The sequence below is a fragment of the Oryctolagus cuniculus genome, chromosome 11 (assembly GCF_051225735.1).
Source record: "Oryctolagus cuniculus isolate XC-2025 breed Fujian yellow rabbit chromosome 11, ASM5122573v1, whole genome shotgun sequence".
In the NCBI taxonomy this organism is placed as follows: domain Eukaryota; kingdom Metazoa; phylum Chordata; class Mammalia; order Lagomorpha; family Leporidae; genus Oryctolagus; species Oryctolagus cuniculus.
This window is the reverse complement of record NC_142877.1, coordinates 66,876,128-66,902,708: the sequence shown is the minus strand read 5'-3', so window position 1 is coordinate 66,902,708 and position 26,581 is coordinate 66,876,128. Positions and strand designations below refer to the sequence as shown.

General features: G+C 44.9%; 1 protein-coding gene across 1 annotated transcript in view; it reads left to right on the top strand.

Annotated features, from left to right (window-relative positions):
• Positions 1-25,531, top strand: part of GNS (glucosamine (N-acetyl)-6-sulfatase) — a 49,720-nt gene extending 24,189 nt beyond the window's left edge. Inside the window, exons 10-14 of the mRNA XM_002711312.6 lie at positions 11,385-11,486; positions 17,574-17,681; positions 18,758-18,868; positions 20,145-20,305; positions 23,006-25,531. Coding sequence (XP_002711358.3) covers positions 11,385-11,486; positions 17,574-17,681; positions 18,758-18,868; positions 20,145-20,305; positions 23,006-23,084 — 561 coding nt within the window. The 3' untranslated portion in view covers positions 23,085-25,531. The remainder of the gene's footprint in view (positions 1-11,384; positions 11,487-17,573; positions 17,682-18,757; positions 18,869-20,144; positions 20,306-23,005) is intronic.
• The last annotated feature ends 1,050 nt before the right edge of the window (positions 25,532-26,581 follow it).

Below are 26,581 nucleotides of genomic sequence, written 5' to 3'. Positions count from 1 at the left end.
CACAAACGTATAAAGTACTGTTTGAGAACAAATTTTGCAGTTAATTCTCATAGTACAATTCATTAAGGACAGAGGCCCTGCATGGGGAATAAGTGCACAGTGACTTCTGTTATTACTTTAACAGTTAACACTCTTACTTATGATGTCAGTGATCACCCAAGGCTCTTGCCATGAGCTGCCAAGCCTTTTGTGACCACAAACTGTCAGTATTTGGACAAGGCCATAAGCAAAGTTGAAGTTCTCTCCTCCCTTTAGAGAAAAGTACATCCTTCTTTGGCCCCTTTTTTCCACTGAGGTCTCACTCAGAGATCCTTCGTGTAGGATATTTTTTGCCAGTGTCTCGGCTTTCCTTGCCTGAAATGCTCTCATGGGCTTGTCAGCCACATCTGAATGCCATAAGGGCTGATTCTGAGGTCAGAGTGTTACTTAAAGCAATTATCATTCTATGAGTCTGCTGTGTAGGCTGCTTCCCATGTTGGGCATTCCCTCCTTTTTAATTCTGTTATTACCAGGCACTTGATGGTATTTATATGATCTCTTTAACACTTAATTCTATATGATCACTTTAACAATTAAGATGGCATTTTTATCAATTTTAATGGGATTTGGAGTCCCATGACAAGTTTTTAAACTGTACTCTTAGAAGTAAGTCCGGCAAGCGCCGCAGCTCACTAAGCTAATCCTCTGCCTGTGGCACTGGTACTTGGGATTCTAGTCTCGGTTGGGGCGCCGGTTCTGTCCTGGTTGCTCGTCTTCCATTCCAGCTCTCTGCTATAGCCTGGGAAGGCAGTGGAGGATGGCCCAAGAGCTTGGGCCCTGCACCCTCATGGGAGACCAGGAGGAAGCACCTGGCTCCTGATCAGCGCAGCGCGCCAACGATAGCAGCCATTTGGGGGGTGAACCAACGGAAGGAAGACCTTTGTCTCTGTCTCTCTCTAACTCTATCAAAAAAAAAAAAAAAAAAACTCCATAGGACTGTATGCAGAACTATACAGTTTTACAGGAACAAACTTCCTTCTCCCTCTTACTCCCCCTTTTATTTTTTTACTGGGATCTATTTTCAATTGACTTTATATATACATATGATTAACTATTTTAAGTAAAGAGTTCAAGATACAGTATGAAGAAGAGAAAATAAAATTTTTTTTTTTAATTTAAAAAAACTGTTCCTTGACAGTCAAGTTGAGGGCTGTTCACAGCTTTCATTTTAGGTGCGCTAGTAATGCTCACAGATCAGGGAGAACATAGAGTATTTGTCCCTTTGGGACTGGGTTATTTCACTAAGTATGAAGCTTACCAGATTGATCCATTTTGTTGCAAATGACTGGATTTCTTTTTTTGGACAGGTAGAGAGGACAGAGAGAGACAGGGAGAAAGGTCTTCCTTTGCCGTTGGTTCACCCTCCAATGGCCGCCGCGGCCAGCGCACCGTGCTGATATTAAGCCAAGAGCCAGGTGCTTCTCCTGGTCTCCCATGGGGTGCAGGGCCCAAGCACTTGGGCCATCCTCCACTGCACTCCCGGGCCACAGCAGAGAGCTGGCCTGGAAGAGGGGCAGCTGGGACAGAATCTGGTGCCCCGACCGGGACTAGAACCCGGTGTGCCGGCGCCGCAGGTGGAGGATTAGCCTATTGAGCCATGGTGCTGGCCCTGGATTTCATTTTTTTTTAACTGCTGTGTAGTATTCCATAGTGTACATATCCCATAATTTCTTTGTCTTTCAAGCAAATAAATATTTAAAAAAGTTACAGAGAGAAGTAGAGACAGGTCTTCCATCCGCTGATTCACTCCCCAGATGGCCGCAATGGCCCGAGCTGTGCCAATCCGAAGCTAGGAGTTTCTTCCAGGTCTCCCATGTGGGTGCAGGGGCCCAAGGATTTGGGCCATCTTCCACTGCTTTCCCAGGCCACAGCAGAGAGCTGGATTGGAAGAGGAGCTGCTGGGACTAGAACCAGTGCCCATATGGGATGCCGGTACTTCGGGGCAGGGCTTCAACCCGCTGCACCACAGCGCCAGTCCCCCAATAATTTCTTTATCCAGTCTTTGGTTGATGGGCATTTAGGTTGATTCCATGTCTTAGCTATGGTGAATTGAGCTGCAATAAACATGGAGATGTGGATAGCTCTTTTGTTTGCTGATTTCATTTCCCTTGGATAAATTCCCAGGGATAAGTCTAATATATTAGATTTCTGAGGTATCTCCACACTGTCTTCCCTAGTGGCTTTACCAGTTTACATTCCCACCAACAGTAGGTTAGGGTACCCTTTGCCACTGGAAAAGACTCCAGAGGTGCAAACAGCCAATGCCAAAATTAACAAATGGGATTACTTCAAATTGAGAAGTAGGGGTCTTGCTTCATACTTCTGCATGTGGAAATCCAGTTTTCCCAGAACCATTTGTTGAAGAGACTGTCCTTGCTCCAGGGATTGGTTTTAGCACCTTGGTCAAATATAAGTTGGTTGTAGATGTTTAGATTGATTTCTGGTGTTTCTATTCTGTTCCATTGGTCTATCCATATGTTTTTCGTCTCCAGCATTTGTTGATTTCTGTATGAGAGCCATTCTAACCAGGGTGAGGTAAAATCTCATTGTAGTTTTGATTTGTATTTCCCTTACAGCTAGTGATCCTGAACATTTTTTCATGTGTCTGTTGGCCATTTGGATTTCCTCTTCTGAAAAATGTCTAAATCCTTTGTCTGTCTCTTAACTGGGTTGTTTGGTTTGTTGTGGAGTTTCTTGATCTCTTTATAGATTGTGGTTATTAATCCTTTATCAGTTGTGTAGTTTGCAAATAATTTCTCCCATTCTGTCAGTTGCCTCTTTTTCCTGACTATTTGTTTCGCCGTGCAGAAGCTTCTCAATTTGAAGTAATCCCATTTGTTAATTTTGGCATTGGCTGTTTGCACCTCTGGAGTCTTTTCCAGGAATTCTTTGCCTGTGCCAATGTCTTGCGGGGTTTCTCCAATGTTCTCAATTAATTTGATGGTGTCAAGTCATAGATTTAGATCTTTAATCCAGGTTGAGTAGATTTTTGTGTAAGGTGTAAGGTAGGGGTCTTGCTTCATACTTCTGCATGTGGAAATCCAGTTTTCCCAGAACCATTTGTTGAAGAGACTGTCCTTGCTCCAGGGATTGGTTTTAGCACCTTGGTCAAATATAAGTTGGTTGTAGATGTTTAGATTGATTTCTGGTGTTTCTATTCTGTTCCATTGGTCTATCCATATGTTTTTGTATCAGTATCAGGCTGTTTTGATCATAACTGCCTTATAGTATGTCTTGAAATCCGGTATTGTGCTGCCTCCAGCTTTGTTTTGTTGTATAAGATGGCTTAAAGCTATTCAGGGTCTCCTGTGCTTCCATATGAATTTCAGCATCATTTTTTCTAGATCTGAGAAGAATGTCTTTGATATTTTGACTGGTATCACATTGAATCTGTAAATTGCTTTTGGAAGAATGGACGTGCAAAATGGATATTAAAACAGGCCAGATTTTCTGGGTCTGTTGAGTACTCTGGTTTAATCTGGGATTTAATGCTTGCTTGTTGAAATGCCTGCCTTTCACTTCATTCCCTTTACAACCCTCTTAATGGAATTTGTTAAACTTAGCTTAATTAACTTTTGCGTTTTCTTAGCTTAAGAATTCTAAGACCCTATTCTTAAAGTCTAGTCACTTTCCACTACAAATTTCATTATCCTCTGAACCGGCCTCTTCATCCAAAGGAGATAGGGAAGCAGGGAAGAGCATTTGATCTTAACATGTTGTATTGAGGTTGGTGGCAGAGCTGATGGAGGAGGCTGCGACAGCAGGGCTCTGAGGATTACATGTGGGGAAGGAGTCTGAAAGGGAAAGTAGGAAGATGTGTCAGCTGGCTGCTCAAGGAACAAGCTGTTTCTTTTCTTCAAGTTAACGGTGCCATCTAAACGTTAAAAGCAGCAATTCCCCTCCCCTAGCAATCCAAAGGAAGCCTGGTTCCTTGGAAGCTGTTTGAACAATAACTCAAATTTATTGAGTGTTCAGTGTATGACAGGTGTTAGTCTATTTGAAATTTATATTTTATATAAATTTATAATTATATATAAATTTATATAAAAATATATAAATTTGTATATTTATATATATAAAATATATAATATATAATAATATATATTATATATAATATATTTTATATAATATTTATATATAGTATTTATATATAAGATATATATAAATTTATATATAAAATTTAATTTATATATAAATTTAAATTTATAATTATATAAATTTATAATTTAAGATTTGCTTTATGTATTTGAAAGGCAGGGTTACAGAGAGAGGGAGATCTGTGATCCACTGTTTCACTCTCCAAATGGCTGCAATGGCCAGAGCTGGGCTGATCCAAAGCCAAGAGCCAAGAGATTCTTCCATGTCTCATACAGGGTCCCACGTACTTGGGCCATTTTCCAATGCTTTCTCAGGCACATAAGCAGAGAGCTGGATCGGAAGTGGAGCACCTGGGACTTGAACCAGTGCCCATATGGGATGCCAGTGCTGCAAACAGCAGCTTAACCTGCTGCACCACAGCACTGGCCCGTTAGGCAGAGAGATACTCCATCTGCTGATTTACTTCCCACATGCCTCTAATAGCCAAAGCTGGGCCAGGTGGAAACCAGGAGCCAGAAAGGCCATCTGGGTCTCCCACACAAGTGGCAGGGACCAAAGTACGTGAGTCATCACTGCTGCTTCCTAGAGTACACATTAGCAGGAAACTTGATTGGAAGCAGGGGCAAGACTCAATTCCAGGCACTTCATGTGTGATATAGGCATCCCAAGCAGCAGCTTAAACTGCTGCTCCCTAACACCTTCCCTGACAAGTGCTATTCTGTTGTACCTGAGTGAACTCATCTAATATTCACGGCTCTGTGAAAAATAGGTATTATTATCCCCATTTTACAAATGAGGAAAACGAGTGGTTTGCCAAAGATTGCATATCTTAGCAGAGCCCTGCATTTGAACTAGGGCCATCTGATTCCAGAGTCCATACACTTAGCCAGTATATTTAGCTCAGTCAAGCTGTATTAGGTATCATGTGGTGGCACAGTACACCAGCAGCCGTGGATGCAGTAGGGAGTTATCAGGGATGATCAGTGATAAGTCAGTGTTGGAGAGTCAGACATTTCAGCTGCTGTGGTCTGTGAAAACTCTGAAGTATCTGAGCAGAGACCTGGATGTTGGGAAGGAAGTGGCCATGCAAAGTATGTGGGTGGAGTGTTCTGGGCATAACAGTAGATGTCACGGCACGAAGCAGGACTAAGTCAGGCTTGTGCAGAGGACATAGGTAGCAGTTTTTCTGAGCTGCTTTCACTTTCTGAGTCAGCCATCTGTCACCTCCAGGCCGTTGTGCCACTAACTGCTCCTTTCTGAGATGCGCATCTTCTGTCCCCTTCACCTGGCCAGTTCAGTTGTCCTTTGGGATTTGGTTTAGGTGTCCCCTCTAGGAAGTCACTTTCAGACTTCTGCCTTCCTACATGTTCCCAGCTGGCCTCACACTTATCGCCTCTTGACATATTGAGTTTGCTTTTGCTCTGGGCGTTACCAGAAGAAAGGGGCTATCTAGACCTGGGACACTCAGCCCTTAATGTACACTGGGGGCCATACACATTAGTTGAACAGATCTTGCCAAGTGGGAGAACTAGGGCTGACACTTAACTGTCCTCATAATTGATGTTGTTTACACTGCTGTGTGGGTAGAGGTCAGATGAGAGGTATGAAGCGCCTGGGCTTTGATCCAACACAGAGATGTTGGTGGCACAGTGGTCTGTGCACCACTCATTCTGTGAGGTGGGCGCAGTCAGCTGTCCAAAACAATGGCGTCCAACTGCCCAGTGGACGTAGCTGCCCCAGGAGAGCTGGGGCAGGTTGTATGTGGATACCACAGTGGCTGTTGACATTTTCTCCTTTGGCTAGAAACATCTAGCTCTAGATTTGGTGGTAGGAGTTCTTAAATGGTTTTTTTAGGAAAGAAACTGAATAGAAAAACTAGAATGATGTGGCATGGGCCAGGGGAAAGAGAACTGAACTAAGAGTTGGGAAGACCTCCAAAATAAGCCTTGCTTTGTGAAATCAGAAAGATGTTATGTGTTGGTTCTCAAGTGTCACTTGGAGATGTCGAGTAAGCGGATCCAGCCAAAGCAACCCAATATGGGAGTTCTCTGCTTTGTCCTGTAGTCGCAGTGCTTTTCACTGAATGGATTTGGGGGGACTTGCTGGCATGCTTTGAAGCGTGTCTTTGAAAGTCCTACATGAACGTGAATTCTCTAACATCAAGGCTTAAGTATGTGTTTGGAGACCTGATGTGTGCTCCTGAGAGCCCATTTCCTTCTTGTTCTTTCAGTAATTGTGCAGCCTGGTCCTTCCTAAAGCTAAAAGTAAGGTTAACACATGATAGTCGTTGATTTCCTATCCCAGAGTTTCCTGAGGGCCTTTTATTTAATCACAATGACTATATACTTAAATCCTAGGAACATTCTCCAACAAAAGTATGGAATACTTTTTTTTTTTGTCTTGTAAAGCTTTTTCTCTTAAAATGTATGTCTTTTAATTTTTTAATTGTTTACTTATTTGGGGCTGGCGCTGTGGCGTAGTGGATAAAGCAGTCTCCTGCCATGCTGGCATCCCAAGTGGGTGCCGCTTTGAGTCCTGGCTGCTCCAGGACTGATCCAGCGCCCTACTAATGTGCCTGAGAAAGCAGTGGAAGGTGGCCCAGGTCTTTGGCCTTATATTTGTACATGGGAGACGTGGAAGAAGCTCCTGGCTCCTGACTTCAGACTGGTTCAGCTCTGACATATGTGGCTATTTGGGGAGTGAACCAATGGATGAAAGATCTCTCTGTGTAACTCTGCCTTTCAAACAAATTTATTCAGTCAGAGTTAAAGGAAGAGACAGAAAGGAAAAGACAGAAAGATCTGCTGGTTCATTCCCCAGCTGGCTGCAACGGTCAGGGCTAAGCCAAGCCAAGCTGAAGCTGGGAGCCAGGAGCTTCATCCTGGTCTCCCCCAGGATAGCAGGGGCCCAAGCACTTTGGACAACTTCCACTGCTTTCCCAGGCACATTAGCAAGGAATTGCATCAGAAGTGGAGCAGCTGAGATGTGAAGCTGTGACCATATGGGATGCTGGCATTGCAGGTAGCAGCCTTACCCACTGTGCAACAACACCAGCCCCTGTGAGTCTTTGTTTATACTTAAAGATCATGTGGTAAAAGCTCCATCATTCTAGAAATTTGAAATTACAACATTTCAAGAGGCATTACCACGGTGGACCCATGACATCTGTTATAATTCTTAGTTGTCGAAAAACTGGAGCTAGGAATAATTCTCCCTTGAATTCTTTACTCACATTCAGTGTCCACAAGAAGTCTAGCATCTCCCGACATAGCATACTACTTAACTGGAACCTTATAATAGAATTTATCCATCTGCTTCTTAACCAGGATCGTAAAACAGAATTTATCCATCGTATTTAGGGAAGATGTGAGCATGATGTGTGTTTGATAAACTTGGGCCAAATCTCAGTGACTGAATTTATACTAGAACTTGGAGACCTTTCTCTCCAGGGAGCAAAACGCCACTAGAAAGAGCTCTCCCAGGGTTGTGGCACAACAGGGTTGGGCTGCCTCCTGCAGTGCCAGCATCCCACGTGAGGGCCAGTCAAGTCCTGGCTGCTCTGCTTCCAGTCCAGCTCCCTCCTTGCTAATATGCCTGGGAAAGAGTGGAAGATGGTCCATTGCTTAGGCCTCTGCCACCCACATGGAACATTCAGATGGAGTTCCAGGCTCCTGGCTTCAGCCTGGCCCAGCCCTGCCCATTGGGACCATATCGGGAGTACACCAGTGAATGAAAGAGCTCCCTCTCTCTCCTATCTCCCCATTGTTTTTCAAATAAGTAAGTAAATCTCTTTTAAAGATTTTGAGAGGCAGATTAACAGAGGGAGGGAAAAACAGAAAGGGCTTCCATCCACTTGTTCACTCCCCTAATGGCTGCGATGCCCAGAGCTGAGCTGGTCCAGAGCCAGGAGCTTCTTCGGGTCTCCATTGTAGGTGCAGGGGCCCAAGTACTTGGGCCATCTTCCACTGCTTTCCCAGACCATCAGCAGGGACAGAAACCAGTGCCCGTATAGGATGCCGGCACCACAAGTGGAAACTTAGCCCACTACGTCACAGCACCGGGCCCAAAATAAGTAAATCTTTAAAAAAAAAAAAAAATCCTCTCTGTACATCTGTTGGCTCTTGAGGCAGTTTTTGGTGGAATGGGCACTCCTCATCTCACATCTGCATCTCACTATTTTGGTATTGACCCTTTTTTTCCCTGTTAGCTACCTTGGCCATGTCAGTAGGCCCTGAGGGATTGACTTCCCTTCATGTCATTGAGATCTTATCACACTTCAGGGTCTGTCTGAATCCATTCCAGAGATAATGTCCCCTTACGTTTTCCCTTTCCTACCAAGATCACTCCCAGGTTCACACTGAGCCTTGATGACTGTATTCCAAGCTGCTCAGTTTGCCTGGGGCCCTTGGAACTAGGAACTTTATCTCACTGTGTAATCCCTGCAGACATCATTTTATGGGGTGTCTTCTCAGTAGCACATGGATTGCCTTCCCTCCCCCCTCAATTGTTTCCCACTGAATGGTAATTTTCTTTTTAGAGATTTATTTAAAGCTGGAGTTACAGAGAAGAAGAGGCAGAGAGAGAAATCTTATCCACTGATTCACTCCCCAAATGGTCACAACGGCCGGAGCCATGCTGATCCAATCCGAAGCCAAGAGCTTCTTCTGGGTCTCCCATGTGGGTGCAGGGGCCCAGGGACTTGGGTCATCTTCCACTGCTTTCCCAGGCCACAGCAGAGAGCTGGCTGGGAAGTGCAGCAGCCAGATCTTGAACAGGCACTGCAGGCAGCAGCTTTACCCAGTAAGCCACAGTGCCAGCCCCAGATGGTAATTTCTGACAGCTGTGGAGTTACACTAATTGATTCAGAGCTAGGATATTTATCCCAGCCATTAAGAAAGCTGATCCCCATGAAGATGCTATTTTGCCTCTCATAGCTATACATTTGGTTGTAGTTTCAAATTAGAAGTATCCATAATAGTAGTTTTGTGCTTTTTCATTTTAATCTTTCTGTTGGGCCCCTTCTGACTATGATCTAAGTTTTCCCAACAGTTTCGAAGACTTATTTCCTTTGAGCAAATCATAGCTTTTCCACTCCAAAGCTGTTAACTTTGTTCATTTACATTTTGTGTTTGATTTCTTCATCTGTAAAAGGGGGTGGAAACCGTGTCCTAGAATTATGATAGACCGAATGTGGGGAAGTGCTAAATGCCTGGCAGAGACCAGGTGCTCAGTAAACTGCAGTTCCCACATATTCTCACCTGCCCTCGCGTGCCATGATGTATTGTCCTGCTGACCTGTGACCAAATGACTTCCACGCCTGTGCTGTCCACTGTGGTAGCCACCAGCCACAAAGGCTATTGAGCACTGGAAATGTGGGGAGTTGAAACTGAGGTGTGCTATATTAGAAAATGCCAGATTGCAAAGATTTGATTTAAAAAAAAAAAGCAATGATGTTATCAGTTGTAACAGAAATATTTTTGATAAATGAGTTTGACATGTTCTTATTTCTAGTGACATACATGGCCTTCTTTATATTTCTGTTGGACTATACTGATTTAGGCCCTGTAAAGGCATTGAACACAGAAGGAAAATATTCCAATAAAATAGGCAAGGTATAAATGTAGAACAGTGTCTACCTTGTAGAATGTTTATTTTTTTTTTGACAGAGTGGACAGTGAGAGAGAGAGACAGAGAAAGGTCTTCCTTTTGCCGTTGGTTCACCCTCCAATGGCCACCATGGCCAGCACGCTGTGGTCGGCGCACCGCGCTGATCTGATGGCAGGAGCCTGGTGCTTATCCTGGTCTCCCATGGGGTGCAGGGCCCAAGCACTTGGGCCATCCTCCACTGCACTCCCTGGCCACAGCAGAGAGCTGGCCTGGAAGAGGGGCAACCGGGACAGAATCCGGCGCCCCGACTGGGACTAGAACCCGATGTGCCGGCGCCGCAAGGTGGAGGATTAGCCTAGTGAGCCACGGCGCCGGTAGAATGTTTTAAAAAAAAAGAAAGGCATTGTTAGAGTAGTTGTAGATTTTAAAGTGTATTGTAGACATTTTTAGCAATGTTATCACATTGAAAAACTTTATAAAGAGCTATTAATCCCCATGGGTGGCAAACATTCAACCTTTGAGGCTAAAAAAATTTTTAAGGATTCTGAAGGCAGATTTAGTGAACTGATGCGAATAATCAAGTTTGAAGACACTGTCCACAAATCATCAGCCTAGCATTTTTCTCATTTACAAGACTCAGGACAATTCCAAAGGAGTTGTTTTTTTTTTTTTGTTTTTGTTTGTTTTTTGACAGGCAGAGTGGACAGTGACAGAGAGAGACAGAGAGAAAGGTCTTCCTTTGCCGTTGGTTCACCCTCCAATGGCCGCCGCGGCCAGCGTGCTGCGGCCGGCGCACTGCGCTGATCCGATGGCAGGAGCCAGGAGCCAGGTGCTTTTCCTGGTCTCCCATGGGGTGCAGGGCCCAAGCACCTGGGCCATCCTCCACTGCACTCCCTGGCCACAGCAGAGAGCTGGCCTGGAAGAGGGGCAACCGGGACAGAATCCGGCGCCCTGACCAGGACTAGAACCCGGTGTGCCGGCGCCGCTAGGCGGAGGATTAGCCTAGTGAGCCGCGGCGCCGGCCCAAAGGAGTTTTTTTTAAATGTCTTGGTCAGGGGCAGGCATTATGGCACAGTGAGGAAAGCTGCTGCTTGGGATGCTCACAGCCGGTATGGGGTGCCTGGAGTCAAGCCCCACCCTCCTTTGATCCAGCTTCCTGCTGATGCTTCTGAGAGGCAGCAGATCATGGCTGGAGTACATGGGTGGTGCCACCCACATGGGAAACCCAGATGGAGTTCCTAACTCCTGGCTTTGGACTGGCTCAGCTTTGGCTGTTGCAAGCATTTGGGGAGTAGATGGAAGCAGATGGAATATTGATCTCTCTGGTCCTCCCTGTCCTTGTGTCACTCAGTCCTTCAGATAAATAAATCTTTTTTAAAAATGCTTCTTAACAGTTTGGGTTAAATGTGTGACTTCCTAGGGGAATTATTTATTTATAAGTCTTTATTATTTTTTAAGTTATCATATTTAAATATATGAAACAGTGAGACCCAAATAAGTATGGGCTGTACAAGAGGAAATAGAGCTATTTGTCTTTTGGATTGGTAGGGGAGGAGAGCTTTATTTTGTATAGATCAGAAAGGAAATGGGACCAGTTGTGTTCCAGACTGATTTTGTTTTTTCCCCTCTCATTCTCATAGATGCTTGTTGCCAACATTGACTTGGGTCCTACTATTTTGGACATTGCTGGCTACAGCCTGAATAAGACCCAGATGGACGGGATGTCCTTACTGCCCATTTTGGTGAGTACAAAGCCCTCTGTGAGGCCTGAGCCCAAACTCTGAAGCAAATTCCAAGTTAAAGACTTAAGTAAATCTTAAAATTAGAGAACAGGTTTTTTCTCTGATCTTGTGGTAGGAAGTAGTTTTCTTGAAGACTGATTGGACCTCATATAAACTTTAGAATTCTGTATCCTCCCTTGTCTCCTCTGTACCCAGAACATCCACCATAAATACAGGTGACAAATTGGGACAATGATTGTGAAAAGAGGCATTAGTTTAGTTCCTGGTATGAGTTTTTAGAACACAAAAATTAATCTCAGTAAAGTCAAGAAAAGTTACTAATTAACTCAGAAGAATTAGAAATGGCCAGATATAAAAAGATTATTTCAGTGCTGATCAAAGAAATGCCCAACTAAAGTAGGCCCTTATCAGTTGTGAACTGGCAGAGATTAAAAAGATTATACCCAGAAATTGCAGGAATGTGGGGAATTGAAACTCCTCATACACTGCTCACAGAAGTGTGCACAGTGTGACCGATGAAGTGGCCTGCTTACAAGACTTGTCAATTCAGAATGTGCACGTCTAGCAATTCCACCTGAGAATTGTGTTAAGAAAATAAATTCACTCAAGAAATATTTGGGTACCTGCTATTTGTCTGATACCACATAGAGCTATGTATAAAAATGTACAGGTAATATTAATAGAAGGAAATTGAAAATGTAAATGGTCAGTAGGGCATTGGTTAAATATGGTACAGCTAAACAATAGAATGTTAAGCTAACACTGAATGATATCTGTCCAAGGGCATTAACTTGGAAAGGTGTCTGCCACATACCATAGGGAGAAGTACAATTCACAGTAGCATCTCTTCCCCATTAAAAATGTATGTGAATACATTTAAGCATAGAAAAGTTGAGAAGAGTCGGTGTGAATGTTGTAAGTTATGAAACACAAGAACTACCCAAGAACCTTCCTTCCCATTGCAAACTACAAATATTAACATTGCTAGTGCATCTACCCGTGTGCTTCTCCCCACCTCATCCTGTGCCTGCACCTGCAGGTGATCACTTTCATGGATCAGATGGTCATGATTCTCGTGTTAGTTTGAGTAGCTATCCCTAACAACATTTCCTAGGTTTTTTTGTTTGTTTGTTGTTTGTTGTTGGTTTTTTTTTTTTTTTTTTTTTTTTTTTTTCAAGATTTTATTTGAGAGGTAAAGTTACAGACAGTGAGAGGGCAAGATAGAAAAGTCTTCCATTTGCTGGTTCACTCCCCAAATGGCCACAATGGCTGAAGCTGTGCCGATCAGGAGCCAGGAGCTTCCTCCAGGTCTCCCACACAGGTGCGGAGACCTAAGCCCTTGGGCCATCTTCCACTGCTTTCCTAGGCCATAGCAGAGAGCTGGATTGGAAGAGGAGCAGCTGGGACTCACACCAGAGCCCGTATGGGATGCCAGTGCTGCAGGCGGAGGATTAACCTGCACCACAGTGTCGGCCACAACATACCTAGTTGTTATCTTGTCTTGAGCTCTATAAATAATAGTCTACTGAACGTAATCTAGAATTTTGTGCAGTTGAGGCTTATTTCCAAGACTGACCTGTGTACTTCACAGCTGCCTAATATTCCGTCATATAAATGCATCACAACTTATTCATTTGTTTTCCTATCAGTTAGCAGGCACTTGGGATGTTGTAGTCTTCTTTCTTTTTTTTATTTTTTTTGTTTTTTGTTTTTTTTTGTGTGTGTGTGAAACAGTGCTACCATAGAATTCTTGTAGTATCTCCGGGTAAGTAGCTGTGCACACAGCCAGCTTATAGGAATTTGGCACATTCGTTGTAGAAATATTACTGTGTTACTTTACAGAATGATCATACCAGTTGACATTCCCACCAGCAATGTATGGGAATTCCCATTGCTCTAATATGAATCTATCCAATAACTTAATTTTTGCTAACCTAGGGGTAACAGTTGTATTTGGTTTTACTGTTAATTCGTCTAGTAATGAGATGAGTCAAATTTTTTTAATAAAATGGCTTCATTCAGATGTCATACAATTCACTAATTTAAATCTACAATTCAGTAGTTTCTGGGATATTCACAAAGTTGTTCGTCACCATCATTAACTTTAGAGTATTTTCATCACTCCAAGAAACCCCTTACACATTATCATTCACTCCTCCATTTCTCCCTCTTCCTGCACCAGGCAGCCACCAATCTACTTTATTTCTCTCTAGATCTGTCTATTGTGGACATTTTATGTAAATGGAATCATACAGTATGTGCCCCCCTACGACTGGCTTATTTCATCATACTGGTTTTCTTTTTTTTTTCTTTTTGTTTAATTTTTTGACAGGCAGAGTGGACAGTGAGAGAGAGACAGAGAGAAAGGTCTTCCTTTTTGCCGTTGGTTCACCCTCCAGTGGCTGCAGCGGCCAAGCGGCCAGCGCGCTGTGGCCGGCGCACCGCGCTGATCCGATGGCAGGAGCCAGGTACTTATCCTGGTCTCCCATGGGGTGCAGGGCCCAAGCACTTGGCTCTTAAGGTTAAGTCTTTGATCTATCTAGAATTTTCTTATAATTCAGGAATCCAATTTCACTTTTCTCTATAAATACCAATTGTCTTTTCTGGATCATAGAAAAGATGATCATTTCTGGATCATCCCTGCACCTGTATCATTTTGTCTCATAAAGCTGTTTAATAATTCTTCATGTGGGCACGCTTTGCTAACCTTTATTGTTTGTGTAGGATCCCAGACACCTCTATTTACTGTAAACTTTAGAGTCGCTTTTCAGATTACCTGAAAAATGTTAGGCTTTTGTTATTACTGTGTTTTATCTATATATCAGCTGGGGCAATTTAGCATCTGAATTTTCTTTGTATGCATCTTACACTATATATCTTACTGTGTATATTTTTTTAATTAGAAAAAAAATTCAAATAGGAATGAAAATCACTACACTACATAGTCTGGAAGTGCCACTTGGGACCTGCTCTTTCCCTTGTTTATGTTTAGGGAATTTTCCTAATGCAATACTGATGAATTAGGGCAGTTAAGTAACTTTGTGTGCCTATGTAAATGAACTAAAAGAAAATGGTGTTCATTCCTCTGTGGGCCAGCCACACAGCCTGTGCTTAGCAGCTGTTGTACTGAACAGCGTACACAAGGTTTCTGTACAAGCTCTGTGGACTAGCTAGCAGTTGGACAACTACAACCTGTGCACCAAATCCCACCCACCACCAGTTTCTGCAGGGTTCTCTTGGAACACACAGCCAGAGATGGGTAGACCTCATGGACACTGTAAAGCCATAGAGCCTGAGTCCTTACCGTCTGCCCTTTCTTGGAAAAAAGTTTAACGGCCTCTCCAGACCGTGAGCCTCAGTGAGTCACACAGGAAAAGGCCGGGTACTATATCCCCCAGAGAGATTTAATCGCCATGGGATGTGAACTGGCCTTGGGGAGTTTTTGAGCTCCCCTAATGATTTTAATATGCAGCAAAGTTCAGGAACCACTGATCTATAGACTTCCCACATGCTCTTTTCTCCTTGGACACTTTTCAAAATTTGTGTATTTCAAAGGCAGAGAGAGAGCTCCAATCTGGTTGACTCCCCAAATGCCTGCAACAGCCTGGGCTGGGGCTGGGCCGGCCAAAGCCAGGAACTCGATCCAGGTCTCTCAAGTGGGTGGTGTACCAACTGCCTCCAGGGTCTATGTTGGCAGGAAGGCGGAGTCAGCTGATGGAGTTAGGGAGTAAACGCGGGCATTCTGATGGCGGGATGCAAGCCTCTCAGCCGTAGGTAAATGCCCACTCCCTTCTGAGCACTTGGGACCCTCAAGCCTGACAGAGAAGCTTTCCTGATCTCCAGCTTCCAGCTCCGGAGTGTGAGCACTTCAGGAGAGGGCAGCTTCTGCAGTCTCTGGTGGTTCATGATGTCTGAGACCCAGAACTACACAGGACTGTGGTCTCGTCATAGAACAGCGAGTGACAGAGAGTTGCTGTCTCCTTTCCCGCTGCTCTGGCCTTCAAGGCTACGACGCATTCTTCACCATGCTCACCCAGGTTAACTGTCCTTGACAGCAGTGGATCTCAAACTCGAGTTCCCCAGAAATGCCTGCGGAGCTTCCTAAAATCCAGGCTGTTCCCTTTCTCCTTCGGGAACTAAGAATTTGCATTTGTAACAAGCTGCCAACTGAGGCTGACCTGAGAGCTTTTGCTTTAAAGCAGCTTCTCACGTTTTATTGTTCAGGGAGATCATCAGGGGATCTGGACAGTGTTGGGTTCATTAGGGCTCCTGTGGGCCTGAGATGTGCACTTTTTTTTAAGACTTACTTATTTGAAAAAAGAAAAGATCTTCATCTGCTGGTTCACTCCCCAAATGGCTGCAACAGTTACGGCTGGGCCAGGCCTAAGCCAGGATCTTCCATGTCTCCCATGTGGATAGCAAGGACCCAAGGACTTGGGGCATCTTCTGCTTTTACAGGCCCATTAGCAGGGAGCTGGATTGGAAATGGACAATCTGGGACTTTAACTGACACCCATATGGGATGCCGGCACGGTAGGTGGCAGCTTAACTTGCTGTGCCACAGCACCAGCCCAGATTGTGTGCTTTTCAAACAAGTGCCCCACTAGACTTTGAATAAGGCTTTAGAACATCTTAAGAGCAATTTCTAGGGGGCCGGCAGCATGGCACAGGTTAATCCTCCACCAGCATCCCATATGAGCACCGGTTCGAATCCTGGCTGCTCTACTTCTGATCCAGCTCTCTGCTGTGGCCTGGGAAAGCAGTGGAAGATGGCCCAAGTCCTTGGGCCCCTGCACCCACGTGGGCGACTCGGAAGAAGCTCCAGGCTCCTGGCTTCGGATCGGCACAGCTCCGGCTATTGAGGCCATTTGGGGAGTGAACCAGCGGACGGACAGAAGACTTTTCTGTCTCTCCCTCTCACTGTCTGTAACTCTACCTCTCAAATAAAATCTTTAAAAAAAAAAAAATGTCTAAACTATCTCCCAATTCCCTGTCCCCTCTAGATTCTGCTCTTGGGCTTTTGTATTTATTTGAGACATAGCTCCTATCTACTGGTTGACTCCTGAAATATCCTCAACAGCCTGGGCTAGACCCAGAAGCTGGGAACTCAGTCCAGGTCTGAGTAGTTAGGTGCAGGGGCCCAGTTGCTTGAGCCTTCTTCACTGCCTTCCAAGGTCTGCATTATCAAGAAGCTGGAATCAGGAGTGGAGCCAGGAGTCGAACCCAGACACTTCACTATGGGTTGCAGGTGTCTGAACCATTATGCCCAAAGCCCAGTCCTGAAGTACAGCCTTGGTTTTGGAACTTCCCTGCTCAGAAACTTCATTGCCACTGCCTGCCATTCTGTATTGGACAGATGTGCAGGGCCTTTTCCTGTCTGGTTGCCAGCCGCCTATCCACTGACTGTGCACCACTTCTTTGTCTGCATGCTGGGTTTCAGACAGGCACACTGCCACGTTTTCTGCTCCATCCTATATTCATATGCTTTTGATCCAAAACTTGCTGTTACTCCTAGATTCGTCCTCCTTTTGCCATTAGTGCATCTGTATTAAATTTTAGGGTTTCAAGTGCTGCTGTCCTTCCACAGTGTACAGTGTAGAGTAAATGAGATAATGTATTTCTGACCATAACATGGTGCTTGGAAACTGTTAGTCTTTAGCACAAAGCAGCCCTGCATAATAGTTGTTTCTTGTCCTTGTGTCTGTTAGTTATATAAATTGCTCGGTATGAGCTTAGAACATTCTTATCTAGAACACGTAAACAGTACTGTTCAGTCTGGACTTTGAGCAGTTTATGCTGTGACTTTGATTCTTGCTTAGCTACTGCAGTTTCCATCCCTGACCTGCTTCCCAGGTTGGTCTTGGGAAGAAACTTTTAAATGTTCAAAGCGTTACACTGTCACTTGTAGACTCTATAAATACCAAATGTGATACTCAATAGCTTTCATATGCATCCATTCTAGTCATTCGCTTGAGTTAGCAAATGAACAGTCTAATTAGTTTTGACTCCAAGTCCCCTCGGGCAGTAGAGTAAAACTTTATTACAGTCTGTCTGCCTCACAGAAACTGCCTGGGCTTTTCTTTCTAGACAGGGGCCAGTAATTTGACCTGGCGCTCTGATGTCCTGGTGGAATATCAAGGAGAAGGCCGCAACGTCACCGACCCAACGTGTCCCTCCCTGAGTCCTGGAGTGTCTGTGAGTAATAGCTTGAACTGGCTTCCACTGTTTTGTCATGGACAACTCGGCAGGGTGCTAAATTAGATTTCTTAAGTATTTGAGTCTTTTTTTTTTAAAAGATTTATTTATTTGAAAGTTGGAGTTACAGAGGAGAGGTAGAGAGCGAAAGATCTTCCACTTGCTGGTTCACTCCCCAAATGGCCACAACAGCTGGAGCTGCGCTGATCTGGAGCCAGGAGCTTCTTCTGGGTCTCCCACATGGGTGCAGGGGCCCAAGGACTCAGACCATCTTTTTTTTTTTTTTTTAACTGGCAGAGTGGACAGTGAGAGAGATAGAAAGGTCTTCCTTTACCATTGGTTCACCCTCCAATGTCGGCCGCATCGCACTGATCCAAAGCCTGGAGCCAGGTGTTTCTCCTGGTCTCCCATGCGGGTGCAGGGCCCAAGCACTTGGGCTATCCTCCACTGCACTCCTGGGCCACAGCAGAGAGCTGGACTGGAAGAGGGGCAACCAGGACAGAATCCAGCACCCTGACCGGGACTAGAACCTGGTGTGCCAGCGCTGCAGGCGGAGGATAAGCCTATTGAGCCGCGGCACCGGCCTCAGACCATCCTCTACTGCTTTCCCAGGCCATAGTAGAGAGCTGGATCGGAAGTGGAGCAGCCAGGGCTCAAACTGGCGCCTATATGGGATGCCGGCACTGCAGGCAGCGGCTTTACCCACTACACCACAGCACCGGGCCCTGAGTCCTTCTTTAGCACTTGACTGTGGGCGGTTAACAGGTGGACAAAAGTAAATCCAGTAATCCTGAAAGTGATACTGGGGACCTATCATTAGATTGTGTGTTTCAAACCCTTCGTTTATGTAACGAGGGCCCATTTGGCCAGTATACCTGCACTTGTCATCCCCATTCCCTTCTGTGTCTTGTCTCTCCAACAGCAATACCTTTTTTGTTAAGAGTTATTTATTTGAAAGGCAGAGTTACCCGCTTCTCTGTGAAAGGCTTCCTCATTTCTGCCATTCCACGTCTGGCTTAAGCCAACTTCATTGCCCTTGAGGTGAATGATCTTTGTCTTCATCAATGCCCCTACAGCAATGTTTCCCAGACTGTGTGTGTGAAGATGCCTACAACAACACCTATGCCTGTGTGAGGACCATGTCAGCGCTGTGGAACCTGCAGTACTGCGAGTTTGATGACCAGGAGGTAAAAAGGCCTCAGCCTGCACCTCTCCCATCTGTCTAGTGCTGGTGCTCTGAAGTTGGACTTGGTTGGTCTGAGAGTAATGCCAAGGATGTTCTAGAGGGAAAATGCTGTTCTCATCTGTACTTGAACTTGTCTTTCCTTAAGACAGACTTTCCTGAGGCCATGCCTCACTTCCCCTAACTGTGACCTTTCTGAAGGGATTCCCACTGCCACCGCCACCACCCACCCACACTTGTAGTCTTGAGTGACACATGCCGGCTGTGTGACCTTCCCGGGATCCTCCCTGCCCTGTAGTGTGGAGTGAAAGTGAAGCACTTCACCTCCCTGGAGGTGGACGGCATGGGAGCATTTCCTAGAAAGGTCACTGGCAGCTGACTCGCTGGAGAACTCCAGTGCTGCTCAGATCAGTGAGAGACAAAGGCATGGGAGTGCTGTCCTGGGCCAGCATGGCAGTGTGGGTTAGCTGAAGGATCACCATGGGGACTCTAGTTCCTTGTGGCCTCACACTATTGGTCAGCTCGGGCTCACCCGCCCATCGGGCAGCCCTCAGTACCATGCGGGGTGGATGTGTGCTTATGTTCTCGGAAGCAGACTCCCTCGTCATGGAGTCCACAGCTCAGAGGCGATTTGCCCAGCAGAGAAGAGCTTTCCTCAGACTCGGTTCCTGTTCGCTCTTCTCTGTAACACTCACCAGTTGGAGAACTACTTAGTAAGCGATAGTCTGACACAGCTACTAAAGCCATTATAAGCAACATTTACCCACAGTAATCCTAGCCTATTGCTTGACTCCATTGTGGAGAACTGCACAAAGATTAGGGAGAGGAATGCTGCCATGTTAGGCTTGTCTAATGTTAGGAACACTCAGTCAGGGTTATACATCCACAGCTACTGCCATCTGTAACACCAGGTGCTTTCCTGTACTTCTAAGGCCAACATCAGCCTTCAGCTGTTCTGTCACCTCAGTGCCATTCGCAGGGCCTGCCTTCTGTGCTCCAGCGACAGAGCCAATAGGCTTCCTCCCCTGCCCCTCCTGACTGCCTGGAGGCACAGGGTGCAGAGCACGCGGCCGTGCACCAGCAGCAGCCGCATCCCCACAACAGATGCTGCGTTGTCTCCAGGGCACAGTGGGCTCTTTGAGGAGCTTGGGACCAGATGGCACTCTCCTGGGCCTTGGGTTTTTATCTGCCACCTTCCCGTGTGAAGTCATGCACATAAGGAGTATTTCTTCAGCTGTAACCCGTCTTCTGTTCTTTCTCCATCCTTTCATTTCCTCTAGGTGTTTGTGGAAGTCTATAACCTGACCGCGGACCCAGACCAGATCACTAACATCGCTAAAAGCATAGACCCCGAGCTTTTGGGGAAGATGAACTACCGGTTAATGATGCTGCAGTCCTGTTCTGGGCCAACCTGTCGCACGCCAGGGGTTTTTGACCCCGGGTAAGTTTTTTTTTCCTTGAGTTACCCAAGTTGTCTCTAGTGGGCATGCTGTTCCTGAAGGCAGAGGGGGAGGGACGTTCATGCTGAGGGCTGAGCTGTGTTTGTCATGTTTTGCTTTAAAGTGGAATGCATGACTTTAACTTTGTAATTCTTGGTGAATTAACCTGTGGAGTGGGGAAAGCGGCTCTTTAAGACTTCCACTGCTCGGCCGGCGCCGCGGCTCACTAGGCTAATCCTCCGCCTAGCGGCGCCGGCACACCAGGTTCTAGTCCCGGTAGGGGCGCCGGATTCTGTCCCGGTTGCCCCTCTTCCAGGCCAGCCTTCTGCTGTGGCCCGGGAGTGCAGTGGAGGATGGCCCAGGTGCTTGGGCCCTGCACCCCATGGGAGACCAGGAAAAGCACCTGGCTCCTGGCTCCTGCCATCGGATCAGCGCGGTGCGCCGGCCGCGGCGGCCATTAGAGGGTGAACCAACGGCAAAGGAAGACCTTTCTCTCTGTCTCTCTCTCTCACTGTCCACTCTGCCTGTCAAAAAAAAAAAAAAAAAAAAAGACTTCCACTGCCAGGGAGTACCTTAGCCAGAGGCACAGCCCTTCCCCCAGTAAGCAGGGCTCTTCCTCTTCCCGTGCTGTGATTGACATGGTGCCACTTCTTTAAATAAGTGCTGATACAGGACTGCCCCATGCCCTAGAGCTTCCAAGAACACACAACTTCATTTCACTGCTCAGAAACTCCAATTACAGAAACCTATCAATTTGGTACTAGGTATAAATGCAAATGTTGAAATGTTAACCAAGTATAAATGAGAATTACTTCCTGCTGAGTCAGACTTGTTCCTTCCCATCCTGTACCTCTTCATTTAATTAGAGAAGGAGGGAGTATTCCCATGCACTGAGCCATTCTCCAAATGCTTGTACTGGCTGAAATGCTCCCAGTAGCCACAGCTGGGAGGCAGGAACTCAATCCAGGTCTCCCACATGGGTAGTGGGAATCCAGTTACGTGAACCATGGCCCCTGCATTAGCAGAGGTAGAGAGGAATCCTAGGTACTCTGAAGCTGGATGCTTCAACTGTAGCTTTCACTAGCAACGTTAGCTGTCACTATACCATGCATTTGAGCCACCTATGGCAAGAAGCATGTCACTTCTCTTCTGCTTGAAGGTTATAAAGTTAAAAATCAAACTTTCATTCGAAAGGATTTCAGTTCTGACACTCTGTAAAAGAGGGAGAAGAATGATGTCTTAAAATTGTAGAAAGTTGTAATTAGCCATCTGCAAGTTAAATCATCTTCAGTCCAAATTAGAGATGTAGGTAAATGAATAGAGAAAACAGACTATATTTAAAAAAAATAGTAAATCAAATAGATAACCAGTTAAACTAAAACTATAACAATATTAAAGACATATCATTTAAACTATACAAGGCTGGCTTTTGGCACAGTTATTGGGACTCCACATCCATATGAGTCCCAGCTCCACCTCCAATTCCAGTTGCCTGCTAGTTTGCACCCTGAGAGGCAGCATGTGGTAACTCACATACTTGGGTCCCTGCCACCCATGTGGCATGACTCAGATTCAGTTCTGGGCTCCTGGTTTAGCTGTTGTGGACATATGGGAGTGAACCAGTGGATGTATGAAACCAATAAAGTCAGACATCTATAGCATTACACTTTTTAACCACATTCAAGTACTGAGTTGGGGGACTTGGACCTCTTTATGCTGTGTGGCCAAACAGCCCTTCACCACTCACTGCTAGAAAATGGCCCTGCCACGTTGGCATCTGCCCTAGTTCTTCTGCACATGTGGCACTTAATTGTAGAATTCCCAGAAAACTGAGCTTGGTGTTACGATCTATCCAAGGGCCATTCTCCAAAGAACTAAAATAGCTTGGTCTCCTATTTCCCAATTTGTTTCATTATCTTGCTCACATTCTAGAAGCTTGAAATCTGGGGTTCTAGATGCTGGTTTTGTGGATATTGACATAATTTTTTCCTTGAAAACATTTGGATCTAAAGAACCTTCTAAAATGGGGTCAGCAGACTAGATCCCATGGGCCCAGTTCCACCACCATCTGTTAGAACATAAATGCACACATTCGCTGTGTTATTTTTGTACTTCAGCAAAGATGAATGGTTGGTGGTCAACCTGCATTCCTTACATCAGCGAAGTCCCAACTCATGTGACCATTTAGTATTTAATCCAACTTCCCCCTTGAGTGGTAAAATTAGTTTATTTATGTAAAATGTATGAAACAAAGTCTTACTACTTTATTGGTATCCAGAGAGGTTGGTTAATGGCTTGTCTAAGTTCATGATGAGCAGAATCAAGCCCATATCTGCGGTGCACGTGTGTTCTTATCTACAGTAGAGGGGAGGGCTCTGTAACTGCCCGTATTCAGCAAGGGCTAGACTCTGCCACCTGGCTGCTTTATACTTAAGGGACTGTTCCCAGCCCCTCCCAAACACACATCTGAAATCTCAAAGCTTTCTACTATTCTAGATGACCAACTGCTGCTGCTCTCCTCTGGACTTATCCTCCATGATTTGATGAATTACTCATGTTTTGTATGCATACTTTCCCACTCAATTCTTTCCTTATGGTTTCACAGTTTCTTTTCTATCCCTCCTGCCATCGCTTCCACTGAATGAAGCATGCAGCAGCAACCTAGAGTTAATGTGACAGCCACCTTTTTTTCCTTCCCCCAGATACAGGTTTGACCCTCGTCTCATGTTCAGCCACCATGGCAGCATCAGAACTCGAAGGTTTTCAAAACATCTGCTGTAGCAGTCGTGCCCAGCCTCTGCAGTTGGATCCCTGCACGCTTCTTTCTGATGAAGTGATTGTAGTAGGTGTCTGTAACTTGTCTTCAAGACCACGCCTGGAAGAGTTTCTGGACTGCCTTGTTTCAAGTCCTGTTTGAAAAAGCAATCTAATCAGCTGACTTCCTTGTGCCATGTGTGAAACTGTGAACTCTGCCATCAAGAGTGGCTGTCCCAGCCTCTTCCTTTCGCTGATAACAAACACTCCTGACGTCTTTGTTCTCACCACAATCCTTTCTGTCCTGGGGCCACAGTTCTTAGTATTCCCCATGTGGTCCAAGCTGAATTCACAAGTCCATTCAGATAAATGGCAATACTTTAGGGGGAAAAAGGAAATTTGTTGTTACTTAGGCTTGACCCAAAGTCAAAGGACTTGCATACCATTTGAGAGTGAGCACCTCACTATGAAAATTCCTAACATCACATGGCTTAACCACCAGAGCAGGATCATCTGATGAAGAACATGCTACCACTGCTGGAACAAGCAGAGATACTGTGTATCAACTCCTTCATGATGTGATAATGTCACAGACTCAGTAAGTCCACCAGCTCTGTTTTTGGGGAGTTTGTTTCCGTTCTGGACTGAAATGGAGCCATCAGCTTGTAGTAGAAGCTAATCCCAGGAAGCTCTTGAGGTGACAGTCACTACTTGCCCGCGGCTGCCAACCACACGGAGTGCCAGTTAGCACGAGCAGTATTGGAGGGAAAGAGCTTCTCTTGGGGCTTTCCTCTCTGATGTGAAAAATAACAGTGGCTTAGGTGCACCTATCAGGGAAGAAAAATGGCCAAGGGTTGATGGAAGGCTGTGTTTTCCGAGGGCATTCTATGGCTAGCCTTGGGTTACAAGTTTTAGGGTTGTACCCCTGTCGCGCAGGGAACCTGAGTGTCAATTCCATGCATACAGTCATTTTGGCTGGATTTTGCTGTCACTGTTCGTTTTAAGATGGAAAAACTTCTTCCTGTGCCCCATGCAGATAGTTGCCCTGAGTGTTATGGAAATCTTACTTAATAGGGCCTTGCTGACTACTCCCCCGTCAGTAGCATCTGTTTAGGCTTCCCCATTCTTCAGAATATCTACATTTTTATTGGCATGAAGGCCAATTCCAGTTCTACTGTTTGTTGCACAAGAAGGGTAATTGTGATGGTGGGGTGGCAGAGGGTAGGTAGAGATACAGTCTTACAAGCTGTTCAACTCAGGCAGGAAGTCCTTCTAGCTTTAAGATTTTCTGTCAAGCTTTAAGCACTTTGTAAGACATGGCCATGAGTGACTGCTATGAGAATTCCAGGTGGGTTAATAGCTGTGGAGTTTATCCCGTTACCTCAAGTATCGAGACGAAATAGGGAGTGAAATGAACACCTCTGCTGTGACTGTTTTAGAGAAATGGTAGAAATCTTGTAACAAACTACAATGTTGAGTATGGGTATCACCTTTATTCTCTATTTGACTGATAATATTATCAGTCAACTTCCACAGTAATGAAAGTTGACCACAGTTATTCCCAAATAAAAAGAAAGCAACTCTTACCAGGTCTTGGGCTGTGATGTCATATTATTCAGTTTTATGTTGTTGGTTCGGGAAAGCAGGTAAAGCCCTAAGAGTTACCCAAAGTAGTTGCTAGTAGGATCTCTGCCACGTGGCTCTTCATTCAGCCAACATTTTGGGTGGTGGGGATATGGTAAGGCCTCTTCTGTACCATTTCTGTTTTTGGTACATTTCTTACCTAATCTTTGAATAGAGACCTCCATTTATAGCCCAACCAACTAAAAAGTGCACTATTTCCAGAATGTTTATGTACAAGGGACCCACTACAGGAGGCCTGCCTTGTTCTCAGTTGTACTGGTCAAGTCCATATCTGTCGGTGCCCTTCCTAATAGAGAACAGATAAAACCATTAGGAATGAATGGAGGCCTTAGCAATGAAATGGAGATTTTTTTGCCTTATAGGATTTCTTATTATGAAGCTTCCTTTCACATAAAGCCACAAAGGGGGAACAATCTTTAGAGCATCTTTGAATTTCACAAGTGGTGCTGCTGCCAATACATTCTAACAACCATAGGGGTTTTTTTGTACAAAATACTAATGATACTCATGGAAGTTATCGCTTAATCTGTGAAAAATGTTCTTGCATTGATTTTTTTTAAGTATCTAAAATAAAGATTAGTGCTTTCTTAATGAAAAAGCTGATCCTTAATAAGAGAAAGCAAAGATTATTTCAGACTGACCCACCAGTGGAAGTAGCTGAGTATTTCCAGGTTCTTCTGTTTGTCCACGCCACCTCATTCCACCAATTTGTTAGTTCCTGTGTTGGCATCATCTGTTCCGGCTTTGTGTCATCTCATTTAGAAAGTGCCCTTCCAAGGACCCTGTTCACTGCTGCACTTTTCAATGAATTAAAATTGATTTCTGTTCCAGTGGGAATGTGTCCTTTGTTTCCGTTCACAACTAGTAATTCTCACATGGTGCTTTTCCCCACCTTGAGCTAAAAGACTCACCTGGTAATGGACATGAGACAGCTCTATTTGGATAGCTCATAATGCATAGTCCTTGCTGATGAATAATCCTGTAAAGCAACGTGTAGAAAGTCCTGATAAACCAGTATGCCATTGCAGCTTTAGAGCAAAAATAAAGTCTTGGCTGACTTCCAAAGGACAGAGTGAACTCACTTTTGAAGGTACTTTGCCCTCACAGAAATCCAGTCATGTGGTTACATTACAGGGGTCAACAGATTCATTAAAGGAACAGTTCATGTAGGCTTGAATGCCATGTGGGTCCCCAGTGTTGATTCACAGAAGATACAGAAATGATTGTATGTGGCCGTGTTCCAGTTAAATTTTAAAAAAACAAGCCATAATCCTAGCAGGTTGTCTCATATCTTGGCAATTTTGAAGACAAAGTAGAAAATAAGATGTTAGTAATCTGGCAACTTCATGGGTGTCTATAACAGTAAAACAGGTGGTTTGAGCATATCACAGTGTAACTTATGAGGGTCTAGAATTTGATTTCTGCCTTCTTGCAAGCTGACTGTTGCGTGGATACTTGCAAAAGACAGGAGATACTGGGTTAGGGACAAAGGACTTGGTTACAGCACAGCAAGCAGTGAAAACCTGTTGGTTCGCTCTTGCCCCCAAGTCCCACAGGTGTGCTGCAAAGGGCACAGATGGGCACCTGCACAAGCAGTGGTTGTTAACAGGAAAGCAGCATGGAGCTTAAAGAACCTGCCGTGTGACCACAAGCACTAAGCCTGCTCCCTGTTCTAGAAGACATGGCTTCATTCCTCAAAGTTGCTCAGTGCAAACACAACTCTGAGAAATGGCCTGCGTATTTTAAAAATGTATTGATACCCCACAGGTATGTATAACTATTGTAACACGTGATGTTTTAAGATATTTAACTTTGAGCACTTGTCCTATATCTTATTAGGCAGATCATTAAATAACTGTAAGCCTTAGCTTATTATTTCT